Source organism: Solea solea, chromosome 15 (genome assembly GCF_958295425.1).
Source record: "Solea solea chromosome 15, fSolSol10.1, whole genome shotgun sequence".
In the NCBI taxonomy this organism is placed as follows: domain Eukaryota; kingdom Metazoa; phylum Chordata; class Actinopteri; order Pleuronectiformes; family Soleidae; genus Solea; species Solea solea.
Genome location: NC_081148.1, coordinates 23,854,789 through 23,872,361, shown reverse-complemented (window position 1 = coordinate 23,872,361; position 17,573 = coordinate 23,854,789). Strand labels below are relative to the sequence as shown.

Here is a 17,573-nt window from a genome sequence, read left to right as displayed (position 1 = left end):
AAAGGTTTATTTCAATGTAGGGAAAGTCAAAATTTCTCAGGATGTTAAAGATACTGGTCAGTCTCAGAAACACCCCCAAAAAAGATAATAAAAAACAGGGGTCAAAGTTTTCATTGTATTGATTGCGAAATAACTGTAAGTGAGATTTTTGGCATTAGCTAATAAAGACGGCAGCGTCATCAACAAATGTGGAAACTTTTTTTTTTAAAGTGGCTTCCTCTACTCATTTTTTTTGTAATTTAACCTCATTTTAAAGTGTTTTCTGCTTTAAAAAACATTCTTTAGTCAGCGTCATGAGAATTGCTGTACATGTAGCAACAAAAAAATCAATACGTTGAACCTTCCTATCAAAGGTCACAGTCAAAACAAACACTGGCACTGTATAAAAAACCACTGACACTGTGAGATTCAGCACAACCTCTGCTTTAACAACACAACACAAACATGGCTGCAGACATAAAAGTGCTCTTCTGCGTCGGACTCGCTGTCGTATTAACAGGTAGGACGGATGATTTGATAGTGATGATGAGGAGGAGATTTCTTAGACTTTTGCTCTGTCTGTTTCTGGTTGGTCAGGCGCGGGACAGTCTGCTCTCATCGGGAAGAGTCACGCGGCAGGAAAGGACGACGTCGTGCTGCAATATGTCGTCAACAACTCACTGAGGGAGCATCCAGTCCTCACCAAACTCAGACTGGTTAGTAACAGCACAGCTGTCTATCTACGTCCTTCCACCCTCCTTCCTTCCTTCTTTCATACCTACCTACCTTCCTTCCTCCCTCCCTCACTCATTCCTACCTAACTACCTTCCTCCCTCCCTCCTTCTTTTCTTGCTTCCTTCCAACCTATCTACCTTTGACCACTAGAGGGCAGCAGAGATTTCTTCAATGCTGCAGCCACTAAATTGAATCCTTCATTGCAAATGAATCACACACATACACACACACACACACACAAAAACATGTTTCCATATCTTAGTGAGGACCCATCATAGACATAAGGTCTTCCCCAGCCCCTTACCCTTACCTTAACTTTCACAACCAAGTGTCAAACTCTAACCCTTAAACCGCCTTTATATTTTTTATATATTTTTTCTTTTTTCCTTTTTATACATATGTTTCAGTTTATATTTAGACTGTACATAGACCTGCATGCCTCTTATGTTCCTATCGTGTAACATATTCTGGAGCTGCTGAACTGTGAATTTCTCTGTGAGATGAATAAAGTATCTATCTATCTATCTATCTATCTAGATCTTACTGTAACCCTTAAGGCCCTTTACAGTTGTGTGGCCCAGACAAAAACACACACACACACACACACTTGAACTGTTTGATATGTTGGTTTCAGAGAACTCTCGAGGACCAGAGGAATGTGATGATGGTGGCGATTGAACAGGCTCAGTTTATGGCGAATCTCGTCAGACTGATCAACGCGACCAGAGCCATCGAAATCGGTGAGGATAAAAAAAAAAAAATAGAAAATAATAAACAACATCTGAACAGTACGACCAGAGTGCCCCTCATGTGGTAATTATATAAAAGGAAGTTAACTCCTGTCGTGTGACTAAACTAGTAGAGAAGACTTTCACAGCTTTTTAAATTGAACTTTAACATTAAATTTAGTTTGTGGAACAGTACAAACCCATATAAGGTCTTTTTTTCTTTGCTCATGATAAAATACTTGAGTTAATATAATTATAAGACTTGACTTTGTTGCTTCTCTCCTGCAGGGATGTACACAGGATACAACGCACTGAGCATGGCTCTGGCCATGCCGGACAGCGGACACGTGGTGGCTTGTGAAATCGAGGAAACCTACGTGAACATTGCTAAACCGTTTTTTAAAGGGGTAAGACCCTGAGTCATGCATTTCAAGCGTTTTTAACTTGGTAAATAATGTTGAAAATGAGTATATATTATAAATAAATACTATCTGTTTCTCACTGTTAAATCTTTTTTTTCCCACCTGGATACTGTAGTTTGTAAAGCGCTGACTCATGCACCAAACTCCATTGAGAAAATCAGCAGTTTTACGTCACAGCACGCAGGAGTTTTTGATTCACTGTTGCCTCCTTTAGTAAGATCAAAGTATTATTTTGTGAAACAACAAAGTGACCAAACCAAGCAGCAGTAGACGAGCAAATCCCATTTACCCACAAGCAAAATTGCTGATTTTCTCTATGGAATTTGGTGTGGGAGCGAAAACAGTTTACAAAACCACACAGACTTCAGTTTCCAGTGTGAGTTAAAGTGGTGAATATGTTTATTAAGATGTTACAGACTTAATCTGGCCTAGACTTTACTGAGTGAAAACTTTACGTTGTCGTGTCCCTGCTGGCAGACACGTTTTCAGTGAGAGGAAAAACCCTTAGGTATCCCTTTAGTATGTACTATTTTAAAGCCAGTCAGATCTTAATCTATACATTTGAATCATTTCTATAGGCTGGAGTTGAAAATCGTATTGACGTACGACAGGAAGCAGCCATGAAGACACTGAGTAAGTTCTTTATGAATCATATTAAACAGCCCTAATAGAAAGAATATTCTTAAATTGATTTAAATTGTCTTGCTTCATTAAAAAGAATCCACCATTGGGGTAGGCACATTTTGAATACTTAAATATGTGTGTGAATGTAGTCCCTTTCAGACTGTAAAGTGCCTTAAAACAAGGAAAAAACTGCTTTTTTGGCACCACAGTGGATCATCTGCCTGTATCTTACCCTATTCCCCATGTTCTCATGAAAAATTAAAAAAATCTATACTTATCACAAGCAAAGAAATGCTTAAAATTAATCTTCCTCTACTTGATTGCGCTAAATGTAAACCTTGGAATTTGTTATATTTGCACAAACACACAAAATTGTAGTGCTGGAAAATGTCAGAAAATGTTGATCGTTGTTTGTCCACAAACCAAAATGATTCAGTTGTAATGATTTTGTTGTTATACAGAGCAAACACACCAGAAAACATTCACATCACATTTAAGAAGCTGAATAATAAAATAAAAAACACTGAAACCGACTGATCGATTTTCAAAATAGTTGACTAATAATTGAGTGATCGATTAATTGAATAATTGTTGCAGCCCTACAAATTTGTGACGGTGACATTTACTTGTTGATATGTTACTGGTGATGAAAACTAAAGCCAAAGACAAAGTTAGATTATTTTTCTAAAAATTTTGATTATTTTCTGGTGAAAAACTTGCTTGCCAACAATTTCCCAAAAATTCTGGTAATTTTTTTTCCAAGTCATTTTTTGCAGTGTAGTTATGACTTCTGCTATAAAAACTGCGTTCTCGACGTGTTTTAATGTTTCATCAGATGAGCTGATCGCAGCCGGGCAAACGGGAACATACGACTTTGTGTTCATCGACGCCGACAAATCAAACTACGACGGATACTACGAGAAATCCATGGAGCTCGTACGAAAAGGGGGCATCATTGCCATCGACAACGTGAGTACATGTGACGTGTGAGAGAGAGAGACGACACTGAGACGTTCACTGAGAACACGCTGAATCAGACGTTGTTGTTATTGTGTTATTTTGAAAGGTGCTGTGGAGTGGCAAAGTGGTGAATCCTGCTTCTGATGACGCCACCTCCCGGACTCTGGATGCTCTCAATAAGAAGCTGCACAAGGACCAGAGGATTGAACTGAGCATGCTCACTATCGGTGACGGGCTGACCCTTGCGTTTAAACGCTAGTTAAAAATGATGTTTTCCTTGCACTGATTGTGATACAAAATAAAAGAAAACAAAGACAAGATTTGTGCATCACTCAAGGACTCTACAGCGCCCCCCTAAGGTGAAAACAGGGGCAAAAATTTAGTTCCACCAAATTACTCGAACTTGGTGGGAAGATGTTATACAAAAAACACTGCAACCAGATGAAGCTCGCGTTCAGCGGGTTTGCATCTACCTAGCGTTCTACATGATCTCGTTGCTTGTTTATGTTTCATTTTGCACTTGGTCTAAGCTTATGACTGCATTATAGTTAACTAGTTTACTAACTAAAATGACCGATGTCTTCACCGTTTATTTGCAAAAACAAACAGGTCTTTACACCACTGACATAAATGATGACAGGCAAACACAGTATTGTATTGGAACAATGACATTCATACATTCATACATAAATAAGCAACTGTGTCATGAATAGAAGCAGCTACAAAGCAAAAGGCACCAAAGGTAAAACAAAAACAGAAGCACCAACTTGAAGTGGTGCTCGAGTGAGGAGTTTGTTGTAGAGCATTGTAAACAATCTCTCCCTTGATGGTTTGAGATGAACACACATTTTAAAGGTCTGATTCCCGCCCCCAAGTCCTTTTGCAGTGTGAGGGAAAACTTTAGACTTCTATTTCCAGGCCCAGTCCAAGCTTTTTATCTCCTGAATTGATGTTCATTCCATTGACCAGGCTGGACAGTGTGAGTTTGACACCTGAGCAGGCAAGAGGAGCAAAGGTCAACCGTTTATCGTACTACCTCTTGTATGGATGCAGAATACTTCTGAAATTGAGCTAAAAGAAAAGAAAACATAGTATGGATGTCACCTAAAATCAGGATTTCTAGATGTATCTAGATGTATCTACAAAAGAGATACATCCAGATGAACCCATTGCTTCCACTGTAAAGCTACAGCGCTTTAGGATTCTAAAGAAGTGTCAAGGTATTAAAAGAGTATGTGTAATAAAAAGGAAGGTTGGTAGGAAAACAACTTACCTGGTCTAAGATTCTGGCTGTACCCGATACCAACAAAGCAACTGCTGTCCACTTTTACCTAAAGTAAATATAATAAATAAACATGTACCTAATTTAAGAACAAATAAAAGTCGATATTTTTTTGCATTTTGTCTTCATCCACCAGCTGTCACCGCTGCTCCACTTACACTGAAGGACGCCTCCTTGTTCAGCTGGTACTTGGCTGCGATGCCAAAGCATGTGTTGGTGCTGTGAGTGGTCCAGGCCAGGTTCACTGCCATCTCCAGCTTGTCGCTCACCTTCTGGTAGATGGAGCTTTCAAACACAGCTCCTTCATTACTTTAAATCAACAGAGAACGTCACATTAGTGGTGTTAAAAAAGGATCCAAATGTGTACATGGCTGATTCTGCATAACCCTCAATATTTTTTTGCGCTTTGGGTCTGGCATCAGGAGCACAGCTGTGGACCTCCAATGGTTGGATAAGTTTGGATGTTTAGGGGTAAGTGCCTTGCCCAGGGACACATCAACATGTAGACTAGAGGAACCAGGGATCAAATCCCCAACCATCCGTTTGGAAGTCGACCCAATGCACCAGCCAACCGTAGTCCAACAAACGTTAGAATTTTACTTACATATTGCTGTGCAACTGGAAGTCTCCAGTCTTATAACCAAAGGCAAAGGTGTTCTGGACCATCTCCAGTCTGTCAAACCTCATCCTGTAACCACTGATCCAGCCCTTGTAGCCAACAACGGCATGGATGGAAGAGGTGGCGAACGGGAAGTCGACATCGCAGCCCAAGTTAACATACTTGTGCTTGTACGCCATTGTGACTTTGCCGCTCTTCATGCTGTTGATGATAAACAGGGCATTGGTCTTCAAAACTTCAATCTGGAACTCCAATCAAGTCAGATGTAATCATCTGCTGGTTTGCTTCTCATTCGTGGAGGCAAATCTTAGACACACTGAAGATATTGGTCACATGTAGGTTGGTATTAAGACAAATCCCTCGCAATTTCTACATCATGGAGCATCGGATGAGGAGCAGCGCCCTCCAAAGGCCAGAAGACGGCCAGTTGGTGGCCTTGTGGAGCAGCTACCACCTCGGTGTTCGATTGAGAGAACCAGTAGGAGAACCACTGAACGGAATTGGAGGACTCACACTGTTAAATCCTCTGGGTCTAGGAGGCCCAAACTCTTCCTCTTCTGCAGGTAAGGTAGCATGTTCAGCCCAGCCAGCATCATACTGTAACCCTTGAGCAACACAAAACTCAGCCGTTTCTCTGCTACAGGTGTTGCCTTATATTTGATCCCTCCAGGAACCCCTCCCAACCTAGGAGTACTCTAACCTTAACCTTTGATCCTAAACCTCCCTAAAGACCCTCTTGAGAATTTCCCTCAGGAGACAGAGAATCTTTAGGTAGTCTTTCGCTTTACTGAAACTCAGAAAGCTTTTCTTGGGGTCATACAGCACAGAAGATTACCCTCATCGTCCAACCCGTGGCTGAGAAGCTGCGGCAAGTTGCAAGATGATGCTCGGCTAAATGTGCCAGTTTACCTGCATAGGACCTGTAGAATGAACGTGCCATTCTCAGGTCCTTCTATCAGCAGTTCTCCTCCTGGTTCCGCCTGAAGCTGAAAATAAGGTATGACTGAACTGCTCTTTCTGAGACCAACTTCTTCAAGGTTCCTTCAGGGTTCCTTTAAGGTTCCTTCAGGGTTCAGTTCAACTAGACTGAACAAGGCCGGTGTGAACATACCCTTAGAGGGTCATGGCCCTCGGTCAAACAAAACAGGATCCGACCCAGAGACCGAACTGGACCAGTTAGCTAGACCACTGCACAACTGTGCCTGACAACATATAGTGTCACATGTTATGTTTTGTTATGGTGTTATGGCTCACAGGTGTCACAGAGGAGACATTTCAAAGAACTCACGGATGAACTCAAAACTGTGATCTTACCCAGTTTTTGGTGAGAAGGTGGTGTTTAAAGACAACATCAGTCCTTTGATAATCTGAGAAACAAGAAGAAGTTAATGTCGTCCATTCATGATTGACACGACAGACACACTGGGAACAAGTGAATCATTTTTCTTCACCTGATCTTGAACAGTCACTCCACCTCCAACGGTGTGGTCACTGTTCACCCTCTCAGTGAAGGTGAGACCGTACTCTGACCTCTTCTGTTTAGTTTCCAGGCTACCTGCACATTTGTTGGCGTTATTTTCGTAGGATCCAGATGTGTTGAATTCCTGCAGGAGACCATGTTGATATTGTAAATTCGCACTTGGATACAGACTATTAGAAAACAAGCACTTGTATTATCATTCATTTTGTTTTAACTAGAAGTTGTACTGTATTTCTACGGATAAAAAAAATCATTACATCTTACATTAAAATGTACAGACTGTAATCAATGACAGATACAAACTTAAGACAAAACAAATTGACCTTACCACTCCATTGGCCAAGTTAGACTTGACGCCAAGTTTCACAAAGCCGTATCCTGTCGAGCAGAGAGTTCAGAGTTTGTCTACATTTCCAATCAAACATCTGCATCATCACATGACTCGATATCCTACCGAAACCTTCGTTGAAGATATCGTTGGCCGACTTGCTTAAGTCAGCAAATGAGGGAGGCCCATCCATTTTATCTAAACATTGAAAAGCAAGATAAAATGAAAGCACATTTCCAATCACTCTGTGTGTGTGCACAATCTTTATTTTAGACACTATTTCAACTGAAATATGTGGAAAAAACAGTAAATACTTGCTTTGAATTGCCGTAGTCAGATGTCTGGATTTGCCTAAACAGAGAGGCTTAAATAATCAAGCCTGGTTGTAATTTAATGAAAAAAAAATATTATTCTCAATACAAATATTAATAGACTTTCATTGTCCTTTCATTTGTTTTCCCTCTATTCTTTCCTTTTATCTTTCGGATATAAAGAGCATGTACCAATACATACCAAAAGGATGAAAACATTATTCTCAATACAAATATTAATAGACTTTCATTTGTTTTCCCTCTATTATTTCCTTTTATCTTTTGGATATAAAGAGGATGTACCAAAAGGATGCTACCGCCATATATACAGAAATCTATTTATGGGCGATGAGGATGCTACTTCCGTTTATATGGAGAATCTATAAATTAATATTAGATATACAGTTGAGGCCAAAATTATTAGCCCCCCTTGTGAAATTAGACAAAACTCTTTATTTCTCTCTGGAAATTACCATTAACAACAAGTGTTTGTATTGCATTTGTTTCCAAAATAACAAAGACAAAATGTCCACTAAGTTTGATGAGAATATTTTATTGATACACTGAATTGAAACAAAAAAGGGCAAAAATGAGACGTCCAAAATTATTAGCCCCCTGGCCATTAATAGTCAATAGAGTACCCTTTCTGAGCCACAACTGAAAACAACCTCTTAAAGTAGTTCTTTACTAGGTTGGCACAGGTCTCCTGAGGGATTTTGGCCCATTCTTCCATTGCAAATTGTTCCAGCTGGTCCAAATTGCGTGGTTTCCGAGCATGGACATTCAGCTTGAGCACCTGAGACAGATTCTCAATAGGATTGAGGTCTGGGCTCTGTGCAGGCCACTCCAGGACCTTGGTTTTGGTATCCTTAATGAACTGTTGAACCAATTTCAATGTGTGCTTCGGGTCATTGTCTTGTTGGAAGACCCAGTGACGACCTATGGATAGACTACGAGCAGATTTCTGCATATTATTCCTCAAAATTTCAACATAATTTTCTTTTTTCATGATGCCATGCACCCGAACAAGGCTCTCTGTGCCCAAGGCTGCAAAACAGCCCCACAGCATGATGCTCCCACCACCATGTTTAACAGTGGGAACTGTGTTCTTTGGGTTGAAGGTCTCTCCCTTTCTTTGCCAAACATACGCCACATCCATGTGCCCAAACAGTTCCAGTTTTGTCTCCTCAGACCAAAGCACAGACTTCCAAAACTCATCTTAACCTTTCAAATGTTCACGGGGAAACTTCAGTCTTGCTGTGATGTGCCGCTCTTAGAGTAAAGGGGTTCTTCTCGGGTGATGGCCGTGAAGCCCAGCTCGATGAAGAGCCCTCACAACTGTGTTCCTTGAAACATCAACTCCAGAAGAGGCCAGGTCAGCAACAAACATCTTGGCAGATGTCCGGGGGTTCTTGCTGACATCTCTGACGATTTTCCAGAGTTTTTCTCTTCAGAGTTCTTGAAATCTTGCGCTTACGACCATGCCCAGGTTTGTTTCTTACTGAATTTGACTCCTTGTACTTGGCAATGATGCAATGTACAGCGGTTCTAGACACTTTGAAATGCTTGTAAATGGCAGTATAACCTATCCCCCTTCTCCTGAGCCTCCACTATCTTCTTTGTGAGCTCAAAACTGATTTCCTTTGTCTTTGGCATGATGAGTAAAAGTAATCCCTCTCAATGTGCACATGTGCCATGTTCCTTGGATTCCTTTTATGCTGATTGAATGCTCAGGTGTTGTCAGGAAGCCAATTGACTGCACAGGTGTGGTTTGAAACCTGATTGGTTAATTAGGTTTGATTTGAAAATAAAAATTCATATGGGGGCTAATATTTTTGACCACCCCATTTTTCACTATATTTGATATAAAGCAAGCCAAAAAATGTATTTTATATCCAAAATGTACCAAAGGCTACTAAATGGCACTGGTGATGTTTGATTATATCAAGTTTTATCAATGCTGCAAACATTGGGAAGAATTTTAGGAAAATGTTCCATAATTCCTGGGGGGCTAATAATTTTGGCCTCAACTGTATGCAAAAGGTTGCATCCTTTTTTTTTTTAATATATATATATATATATATATATATATATATACACATACACACACACACACACACACACAATCCTCCAGAGATTCTCAGTATAGAATGAATTATATATTTACAAATAAAAAGATGCTACACCCTGATATACAGAGAATCTATATTATCTATATGGCAGAACTTACACGTACCTTCAATCCATGAAAAAAATAAAATAAAAAAATAAATGCGAGAAAGAAAGTCTGAATTGATGGAGTCTCCAAAAACACATTAAAGCTCAACTGTGGAGTTCAAAGACTTTATTGAAAACTTTCACACATAAAGGACCTCCAGGATTCCTGTGGGCTCTGAAGTGCTGACCAAGTCACACCTCTTTTGAACAAGGGACAGTTTGGCATTAACTGTGAACATCATCTGCACCAGGTACCTCCGCGTATCAAGTCAATCGTAGCCAATTCTGCATGATCAGCCAGGTGTTGTAACAGGGTTCTCACCGCGTTAACCAGACATGGGGGTTTATGGGAAGGTCATGTGTGCAGCTATCAAAGAGATCAATGCAATCTCCGACACGAAACACGTTACATAACTAGTTTTGTCCTTGTGTGCAAACAGGAAGGGTGCAGTGTTATTTAAATAGTGTAATTAACAGGGTTTGCAAACGACGAAGGAATATCAGGTGATCTCGATGAAGGTGTGACGCCGCTCGCCGCAACCAAAACCGCCAACTGAAATCATTCACGAGATTTGTCGTGTAGGGTTTTAAAACACAAGTACAGTCGCACAGATGTTGACGATGGAACAGTGACATATACCGTTAACGGTCTCTTAAATAGACGAAGCTACTGAGCGGAAAAAAAGCAACAAAAGGTAAAATGACAGGAGCACCAACACGAAGTGGTACTTCAGTGGAGGAGTTTGTTGTTGTTGTTGTAGTAGTAGCCTTTGAATCACTCTCCAAAATATCCCTTTGCTGGTTTCGAGATGGACACATAAATAAAAAGGCCAGATTCTTCTGATATTCCGAGTCCTTTTGCAGGTTGCGAGGAAACCTTAAGCTTCCAGTTCCAGGCCCAAACCCAGCTTGTGGCCTCCTGCGTTGATGTTCTTTCCATCGACAAGGCCGGACAGGGTGAGTTTGACACCTGCACGGGAAAGAGGTTCAAAAGATGAGCCATGACGGGCAAACACACACACTGCAACTGTACTGCCAGATTAACCCTCCATCGACCAGGCACAAGATATGCCAAACTGAGAATATTGCAAAAAAAGTGGTGTTTTATTTTGAAAACAATGGCTGCATTTTATGCCTGGGTGGCGCTATTGTTGTAGTCAAAAGAGATTAGTCAATCAAAGAATGCACAGACGGAGAAATTGGGCTAAAATATGAGATTGAGTACGCATGTGTGGAAGGAAGACGAGAACGCCATTTACAGGGTTCCCACACCTTCCCTGACAACAAATTCAAGGACTTTCCAGGACCAATTCCCTCAAATTCAAGGTCAGAATGTGCTGAAACAGCTAAAGATGGGAGGGTGTAACTCGTTAAGAGCCATTTCGTCCATGATGGCGTCCACTTTTATTGATGTGCAACATGCTCTGTAACTGGACAAGTGTTTGTCATTGGGATCTTGGTCAAAGTCAGTCTTGTAGAGACGGAGATCTTGGAATTTTCATTTCTGAGGCATCACATAAAATGTGCTCTCTTGCTTAACGTTACTTGCTCATTGTACACGGAATCTCACGTCAGTTGTCCTGCTTAGGCCTAGTCTACGTACATCAAGCAATGCAGGACGTGAAACAGTAGGTAGCTTAACACCTAAAGCTAAACTTCACTTTTTTTCTTGAACAAAATTCAAGCACTTTCAATAACTCATGTCTATTTAGGGTGATTCTCAAACTTCTGCAAACTGAGCCTGAAGGAAAACCACTTACCTGGTCTAAGAGTCTGGGTGTACCCAACACCAACAAGGCTATTGTTGTTCACTTTAGCCTAAAGAAATTAAAAAAAACAACATTAGGTAGAGACAAATGACAGTGAGATTGAGTTTATTTTTTTTATCCCTTCATCCACTCCGACAGCCGCCACTGCTGCCCCACTTACATTGACGGAGGCATCCTTGTCCAGCTGATACTTGGCTGCGATACCAAAGCGTGTGCTGTTGCTGCCAGCGGTCCATGCCAAGTTCACTGCCGTCTCCAGTTTGTCGCTCACCTTCTGGTAGATTGAGCCTCCAAACTCAGCTCCATCATTACTTTAAATATACAGAGAGAGAATAAAGGTCACATGGTATTTGGGCAGTGATTGTAGGACTTTGGCTGAAGGTTAAATGGAGCTCTTGAACACTGAGGTTTCAGAAAACAAGTGAACAATAAGTGTTTTAAATGGCTCATCCTGTAAACACATTAACCAGCGATTTTAAAACCCGGGGTCAAGTGTTTCCAATAGATCGTCAAACAATAACAATCAAAAAAAAAAGAAAGAAAAAAAAAGTGACATCACACTGAGCTCAAGACACAAATGACCTCTGCAACCTTCGTCAAAACCAACAATGAAAAGTGCGTCAGCTTACACGTTGGTGTGGAGCTGGAAGTCTCCAGTCTTGTAACCGATGGCAAAGTTGTTCTGGGTCATCTTGGACTTGGCAGTGTCAAAGGTCATCTGGTAACCGGCAAGCCAGCCCTCGTAGCCAACAACGGCGGCTCCATGGATGGTGGGGCCAGCGAAGTCAAAGTCAACGTCGCAGCCCAGGTTGACGTACTCGCGCTTGTAGGCTGTCTTCACTTTGCCGCTCTTCTTGCTGTTGATGACAAACAAAGGAATATTAAACAATTGTATCATCAATCATGATATTGTAATATTATTCATGATGTCATTTCACATAATTTCAAAAAAAAAGATCCTGAGAGTCATGCAGGGTTCACAGTGTGTTCAGCTAACAAGATGCATTCAAAGACTCTGGTAAAATCCATAGTTTCTGCAGGATCTACAGCGTGTCGAGCGTAAAAGAGCAGTTTGAAGATGCATTCAAGGAACCTCTTAAATTTCATCACTTCGGCTGTAACACTGCTACACCAAAAATGGAAAAGACAACATTATATACACATTACTATATATGAAAATATATATAATCACAGAAACTGAGACGGAAAGGGAAATAAAAAGTGTTCAGGCTGGTTTTAAATACTTCTCATTCAAAGCAGTTGGCAATGACACCAAACAATCTCCAAAGACGAGAGTCAGATTACAACAACAACAAAGAAAGAGACAGTGAATGCCAGCGCAAGACGTGGCTTTGACCATGACACTGTTTTGCCAAAGTAGCGTATTTGTCTACGTAAAAACACAAATATGGCGTTTTGAGATGTTCTCAATCTAGGGCGCCCAAGTATGTTTTAAAGAAAGCTAGTTGCATACTGGGATAAAGGTCATAAATTACACACACCAGTATCAGGTTACAAAATTATTCATGCAGAGTGGCAACAGCCAGAGCAGGTTACATTTGTTTACAGCCCAGTTCATAAAAAATGAATGCGTTGTTTGTATGAAAACAGTTTCTCTTAACATCTTACCCAGTGTTTGGTGAGAAGGTGGTGTCAAAGGTCAGCTTGAGCCCTTTGGCAATCTACGGAAGACAGGAAAGAGACAAAAATGAGCGTGGTCCCTTTCATGTTAAACTCTCAAACATTAATAAATAAATGTGTCAATCTTTTCCCCCCTCACCTGATCTTCAATGGTGATTTCTGTTCCCAGGGTGTTGTCGGTGTTCCACTTCTCAGTGAAGGTCAGGCCGTATTCTGACCTCTTGTACTTAGTTTCCAGGCTGCCCGCTACTTTGCTGGTGTCAGTGTTGGAGGATCCAGATGTTTTGAATTCCTGCAGGAGACATTTTAAGAGAAATAATTAAGAAATAAAACCAATATATGTATACTCTCATATATTCTTATTTTTTGGGGCTTAAATCTAAAACCAGCTTCAAAACACCCAGGTGCATGTTTATATTGTGACTCATGAGTAGTTCGCATTCATTATAGCAACGCACGGGTTGTATTACTCATGCATGGAACCACACCCATCATTTGATCTTGACTACACAAGCGTGTTGCATCAGTTGCGCCTCTATCACAGTGAGAACATCTGTCCAGACAGACAACACAGCTGTCAGCAGGGTGACCAGGGTTTTAGCCACTTAATAAAATCTACATCTGCACTGTCTTAAGAACGGTCCTGCACCAAACATAGAGGTCAGGCCAAGGTGTGGTGTTGTCTGCTTGCTTCCTTTACAGCAGACATCAAGGAATTTTCCGTGAACTACAATCAGATCTATTCATCCAAGCTGAGACTACGAAGAAGTGAACATACCACTCCACTGGCCGACTTTGTCTTCACGTCGAGCTTCACCACGCCAAAGCCTTTAGAGCAGAGAAGTCACGTTTGTCAACATTTTCAAACCAGACTTGGCAGCAGAGAAAAACCCTGTATCATCACAGAACTTGATATCATACCATAGCCTTTGTTGAAGATGTCTTTGGCGGACTTGCCCAGGTCAGCATATGAGGGAGGCACAGCCATTTTATCTAAAAAAAACAGACGCAAAAAAGAACATTTACTCACAAGTTGTTTTTCTAGAGAATTATCACCTCTGTGCATGTTCAGTTATAAAGCTGGATGATGATATTGAGCTTTCCAGATATCAGCAAACAACATTTCACCACAATGTTACCCTTTAGGTCAGTAATTTAACATTGGCATAATAGATTAATCATTCTATTATTTGTGATTCAGCTTATGATTGCTAGCGTTCAACAGTGCTGTCACTAAATACACCACAGTTAAATATTGACCTTTTAGAAATGTGTTTGCTAAACGTTGGAGATTAACGCATGTTTTCAGTATTTTTAATTGATCTACAGTTTGTCATTGTTTGCTTTGATTATTGTGTTGTACGTCGTGCTCATGACTCTTTCAGCAACTACACTCTGACCAATCAGTGTCTGGCAGTCTGTTAATGTCACATTTCAGTATCGGCTCAGCTCGCTTAGAACCTCGCCAGAGGTATCACTAGAACTGTATAATAGAAAAGCACCATTGGAGGACCAGCGTCAAGAAATCTCTTTGAGTGATGCAAATGCACATCAAGTCCACTTAAAATAGTTGCTTGCTGCTGCTGAAACCCTGCGATAATACAAAGTAGGTAGTCATTGGGGTAGAAAGACTTGTTTTTATGAATGCAATCATTAGCAAAACATTTGCTTTGTATCTTTAATAGGTCACAAACAGTCACGGTAACTGATTGACTTTTTGTCATAAAATGAATAATAAAAACGCTCACGCACATCCTCGGTTAGAAGGTCGTAGAATTACTACATGATGCAAGATTTCAAAGAAATCATTAAGACTGTACACAATAATGGGAATCCACCACACTCAATTTGATTGTCATTGCATTTATTAATCAAGATCCACGATAGTGTCATCGACTGTCCTCTGGTGTAGACACTATCTCAGTGTAACAGGTGGTCCACTCTAGGAGTGGGAAAAACACGTCTGATGTGGACGACTCTGAATCGATCTGCAAATGTCCAAATTGCGACTATACAGATGTTAAATAATATGTAACTGGAAAAGGCGGAACTCCCCAAAGTACAGCGTCACCCGGACGCTTTATGGGGAGCACATAATAAAGAAGCATGAAACCCACATACATGGGATGCTTGGACATCTGTTGAAATCAAATCATAGGTCACCTTAACTGCTGATTCAATTTACATTTTGTCTTAAACATGTGAATTGTGATTCAAGATTTGACGTCTTTACAATGCAGTTGTAACTTTCCAGATTTAATTTAGTTTAATATATGACAATGGAAATGAGTTAAAATCTTGTTTCTCATTTTCACTGTTAAAAATACCAGCGGGTAAGTGACCACACATTGAGACAAAGACATCCAAAAGACTTATTGAAAGTGCATCAAGATGCATCGAGAATCGTTTCATAATCGAATCGTGACCCCTGAGTCGTAATCAAATCGTGAGGCACTTGACACAGGACAGTCGATGGACAAGGTTACGGTGAGAGACAGGAGCCATTTTGCCGCACTGATGCGAGTCCAGCTCGGGCCTGACTCTGATCGGAGCTGGGTCATTCACATGCAACCTGGCGGACCCGGTGAGGGCGTGACACGGCATGTGTCAGTGCCACTTAGCGAGATGTACACTGTTCACTTCACAGGTCACTCCTGCTAGCTAGGCCACGAGCAGGGCTAACAAAAGTCAGCGAAAATGCTAGTGTAGTAACTTTGGAAACTGTTTACAGAGTGTAACAGAGAGAGAGAGAGTAACAGTTCCTTCACTATTGTATAAAAACATGTTATATAAAGCTTCCGCTGTCCCTGCTTTCACTTAACATGTGTCAGTCAGGCGCAGCATGCCGACTGCGGCTAAGCTAAGCTAACCGCGCTAGCATGCAGAGTGCCGGTAAATGTGTAAAACGAGCTCCAGCGCAGACTCTCGCCTGTTTTTGCGGACACAGTGCAGTGAGGTGCGTTTAATACAACTCTCACCTGGAGGAGGTTGAGCTGACGGTAAACTAAAGCGACTTAAACAGCGATGTTCCTCACGCCGCACGGCTGGAGCAGGCGTCACCGGTTGGAGGGCGAGCTGAAGGAGACTGCACCGCAACCAAACCCGGACCTATCACAACCCAGCCTCAGGACCCGGTGCGGCCACACACGTGCCTGAGCAGAAATATTTACCCCATAACTCCTTCAGTAAAAGTGCTTAAATTGAATGTTTCTTGCGTTACAAGTACAATTTTATTCAGTAATAGCAAAAGTAGTTTATGTAAAAAGTCAAATGTGTAACAGGCGACTTTCACTGGCAGAAATTCAATGTACTACCAAAAAGTATATTTGTTAAAGTGTATAATTGTTTTAACAATGATTAAAAGTTTTTTCGTTGATGGCGCTTTTCCATTGTGCAGATCTAGCGTGGCTCGGCTTGACTCTTTTCCATGAGGGATAGTACTTGGTAGAGCTGGGATTCGTATCTTGAGGAGCCGCTCCTTTTTAAGAGCCGTTCAAAAGACTGGCTCGTTCTTATATTTAATAAAACATTTAGAAGCCAAACTGGGGAAACTCATTTTCATCAAGAAAATAACCACTGGTTGTAATTATGAGGTAAGATTTGGTCCAGAGTTATTCAAACATGCATGTTCCACCAATATATTATTTATTAGTGGAAGCTATTCTGAAATATTGATTATATTTTCATTTACCTTGTGTTTTCATTGCAAACATTCCACACGGACGGTTCACAACTGCGACTCAGTTCTCATCTTTCATTTGAAAGAGCTGTTCAAAGGATTTGACTCATCCGTGAACGCCACGCATGTGTTTCACATTTTGAACAAGAAGCTTACTCACAAAGAAATTTCAATTCCTTTCTGGTATTCAAAGGTAGGAGATTCACATATGGGAAAGAGAGGCAGTGACAGGAATTTCTTACAGTCTCCATTGTCACCATTTGATGTCACTAATAGTCAAATTTAAAATTAGAATTAGTTATTTTTTGCACACACACCAAACAACAAACCAGGCACAGTAGCAGTGGGGCAGCACTTTTCTGCACCAGGGAAGCAATGGGGATCGGGTACCATGCTCGGGGGCACCCCAGTCCCAGGATTTGTACTGGCAACCCTCCAGTATCAAGCACAATTCGATTCCTCTCAGGAGTCTGTGGTGTCTCCTTTTGTAGTGCAAAAAGGACAAGTGGAGTTACCTCTCTAATTGGTTGTTTTAAAACTTACACAAATGTTCAGTTATAAGGACAAAGAAATGATGAACACTCCATTCAGAGTGACAAAGGTGGTCAGCATGCTGTTGTCTGACACTTATTGAAATAATTTTAAAAAAAGTAATAGAGGAAGGAAACAGTATTGGAGGAGAAATGTTGCAAGTTACAAATTCAACAGGCCTCTACATCTTCTTCATCTACATGATCAGTATAAGAACACCACACCCCTTTACTGTAAATTATGAAAACATCTCAAGATCACTTCCTCT

At 40.9% G+C, this 17,573-nt stretch overlaps 3 protein-coding genes across 6 annotated transcripts; 1 reads left to right on the top strand and 2 right to left on the bottom strand.

The window, feature by feature from the left end:
- The first annotated feature begins 412 nt into the window (after nucleotides 1-412).
- On the top strand, nucleotides 413-3,768 carry LOC131473998 (catechol O-methyltransferase domain-containing protein 1-like). The gene is made up of 7 exons (XM_058651691.1): nucleotides 413-499; nucleotides 577-695; nucleotides 1,349-1,454; nucleotides 1,731-1,849; nucleotides 2,443-2,497; nucleotides 3,324-3,457; nucleotides 3,555-3,768. Exons 1-7 carry the CDS (start codon nucleotides 445-447, stop codon nucleotides 3,705-3,707), a joined length of 741 nt encoding a protein of 246 aa, XP_058507674.1. The 5' UTR covers nucleotides 413-444; the 3' UTR covers nucleotides 3,708-3,768.
- Nucleotides 3,769-4,018: 250 nt separating this feature from the next.
- Nucleotides 4,019-9,799, bottom strand: LOC131473997 (voltage-dependent anion-selective channel protein 2-like). 4 transcript variants are annotated; one of them, XM_058651688.1, is made up of 10 exons: nucleotides 9,705-9,799; nucleotides 7,476-7,536; nucleotides 7,284-7,355; nucleotides 7,158-7,207; nucleotides 6,801-6,953; nucleotides 6,664-6,716; nucleotides 5,335-5,550; nucleotides 4,889-5,039; nucleotides 4,722-4,779; nucleotides 4,019-4,440 (listed from the first exon to the last, which is right to left on the bottom strand). In XM_058651688.1, the coding sequence occupies exons 3-10, from the start codon at nucleotides 7,348-7,350 to the stop codon at nucleotides 4,349-4,351; spliced, it is 840 nt and encodes a 279-aa protein (XP_058507671.1). In that variant the 5' UTR covers nucleotides 7,351-7,355; nucleotides 7,476-7,536; nucleotides 9,705-9,799; the 3' UTR covers nucleotides 4,019-4,348. The 4 variants fall into 4 exon arrangements, with proteins under 4 accessions (XP_058507671.1, XP_058507672.1, XP_058507670.1 ...); XM_058651689.1 differs by lacking the exon at nucleotides 9,705-9,799 and having other exon boundaries at nucleotides 7,472-7,864; XM_058651687.1 differs by lacking the exon at nucleotides 9,705-9,799 and having other exon boundaries at nucleotides 7,476-7,864.
- Nucleotides 9,798-16,230, bottom strand: LOC131473996 (voltage-dependent anion-selective channel protein 2). Its single transcript, XM_058651686.1, has 9 exons — nucleotides 16,074-16,230; nucleotides 14,017-14,088; nucleotides 13,874-13,923; nucleotides 13,235-13,387; nucleotides 13,084-13,136; nucleotides 12,084-12,311; nucleotides 11,615-11,765; nucleotides 11,446-11,503; nucleotides 9,798-10,655 (listed from the first exon to the last, which is right to left on the bottom strand). The coding sequence occupies exons 2-9, from the start codon at nucleotides 14,081-14,083 to the stop codon at nucleotides 10,564-10,566; spliced, it is 852 nt and encodes a 283-aa protein (XP_058507669.1). The 5' UTR covers nucleotides 14,084-14,088; nucleotides 16,074-16,230; the 3' UTR covers nucleotides 9,798-10,563.
- Between the last annotated feature and the right edge of the window lie 1,343 nt (nucleotides 16,231-17,573).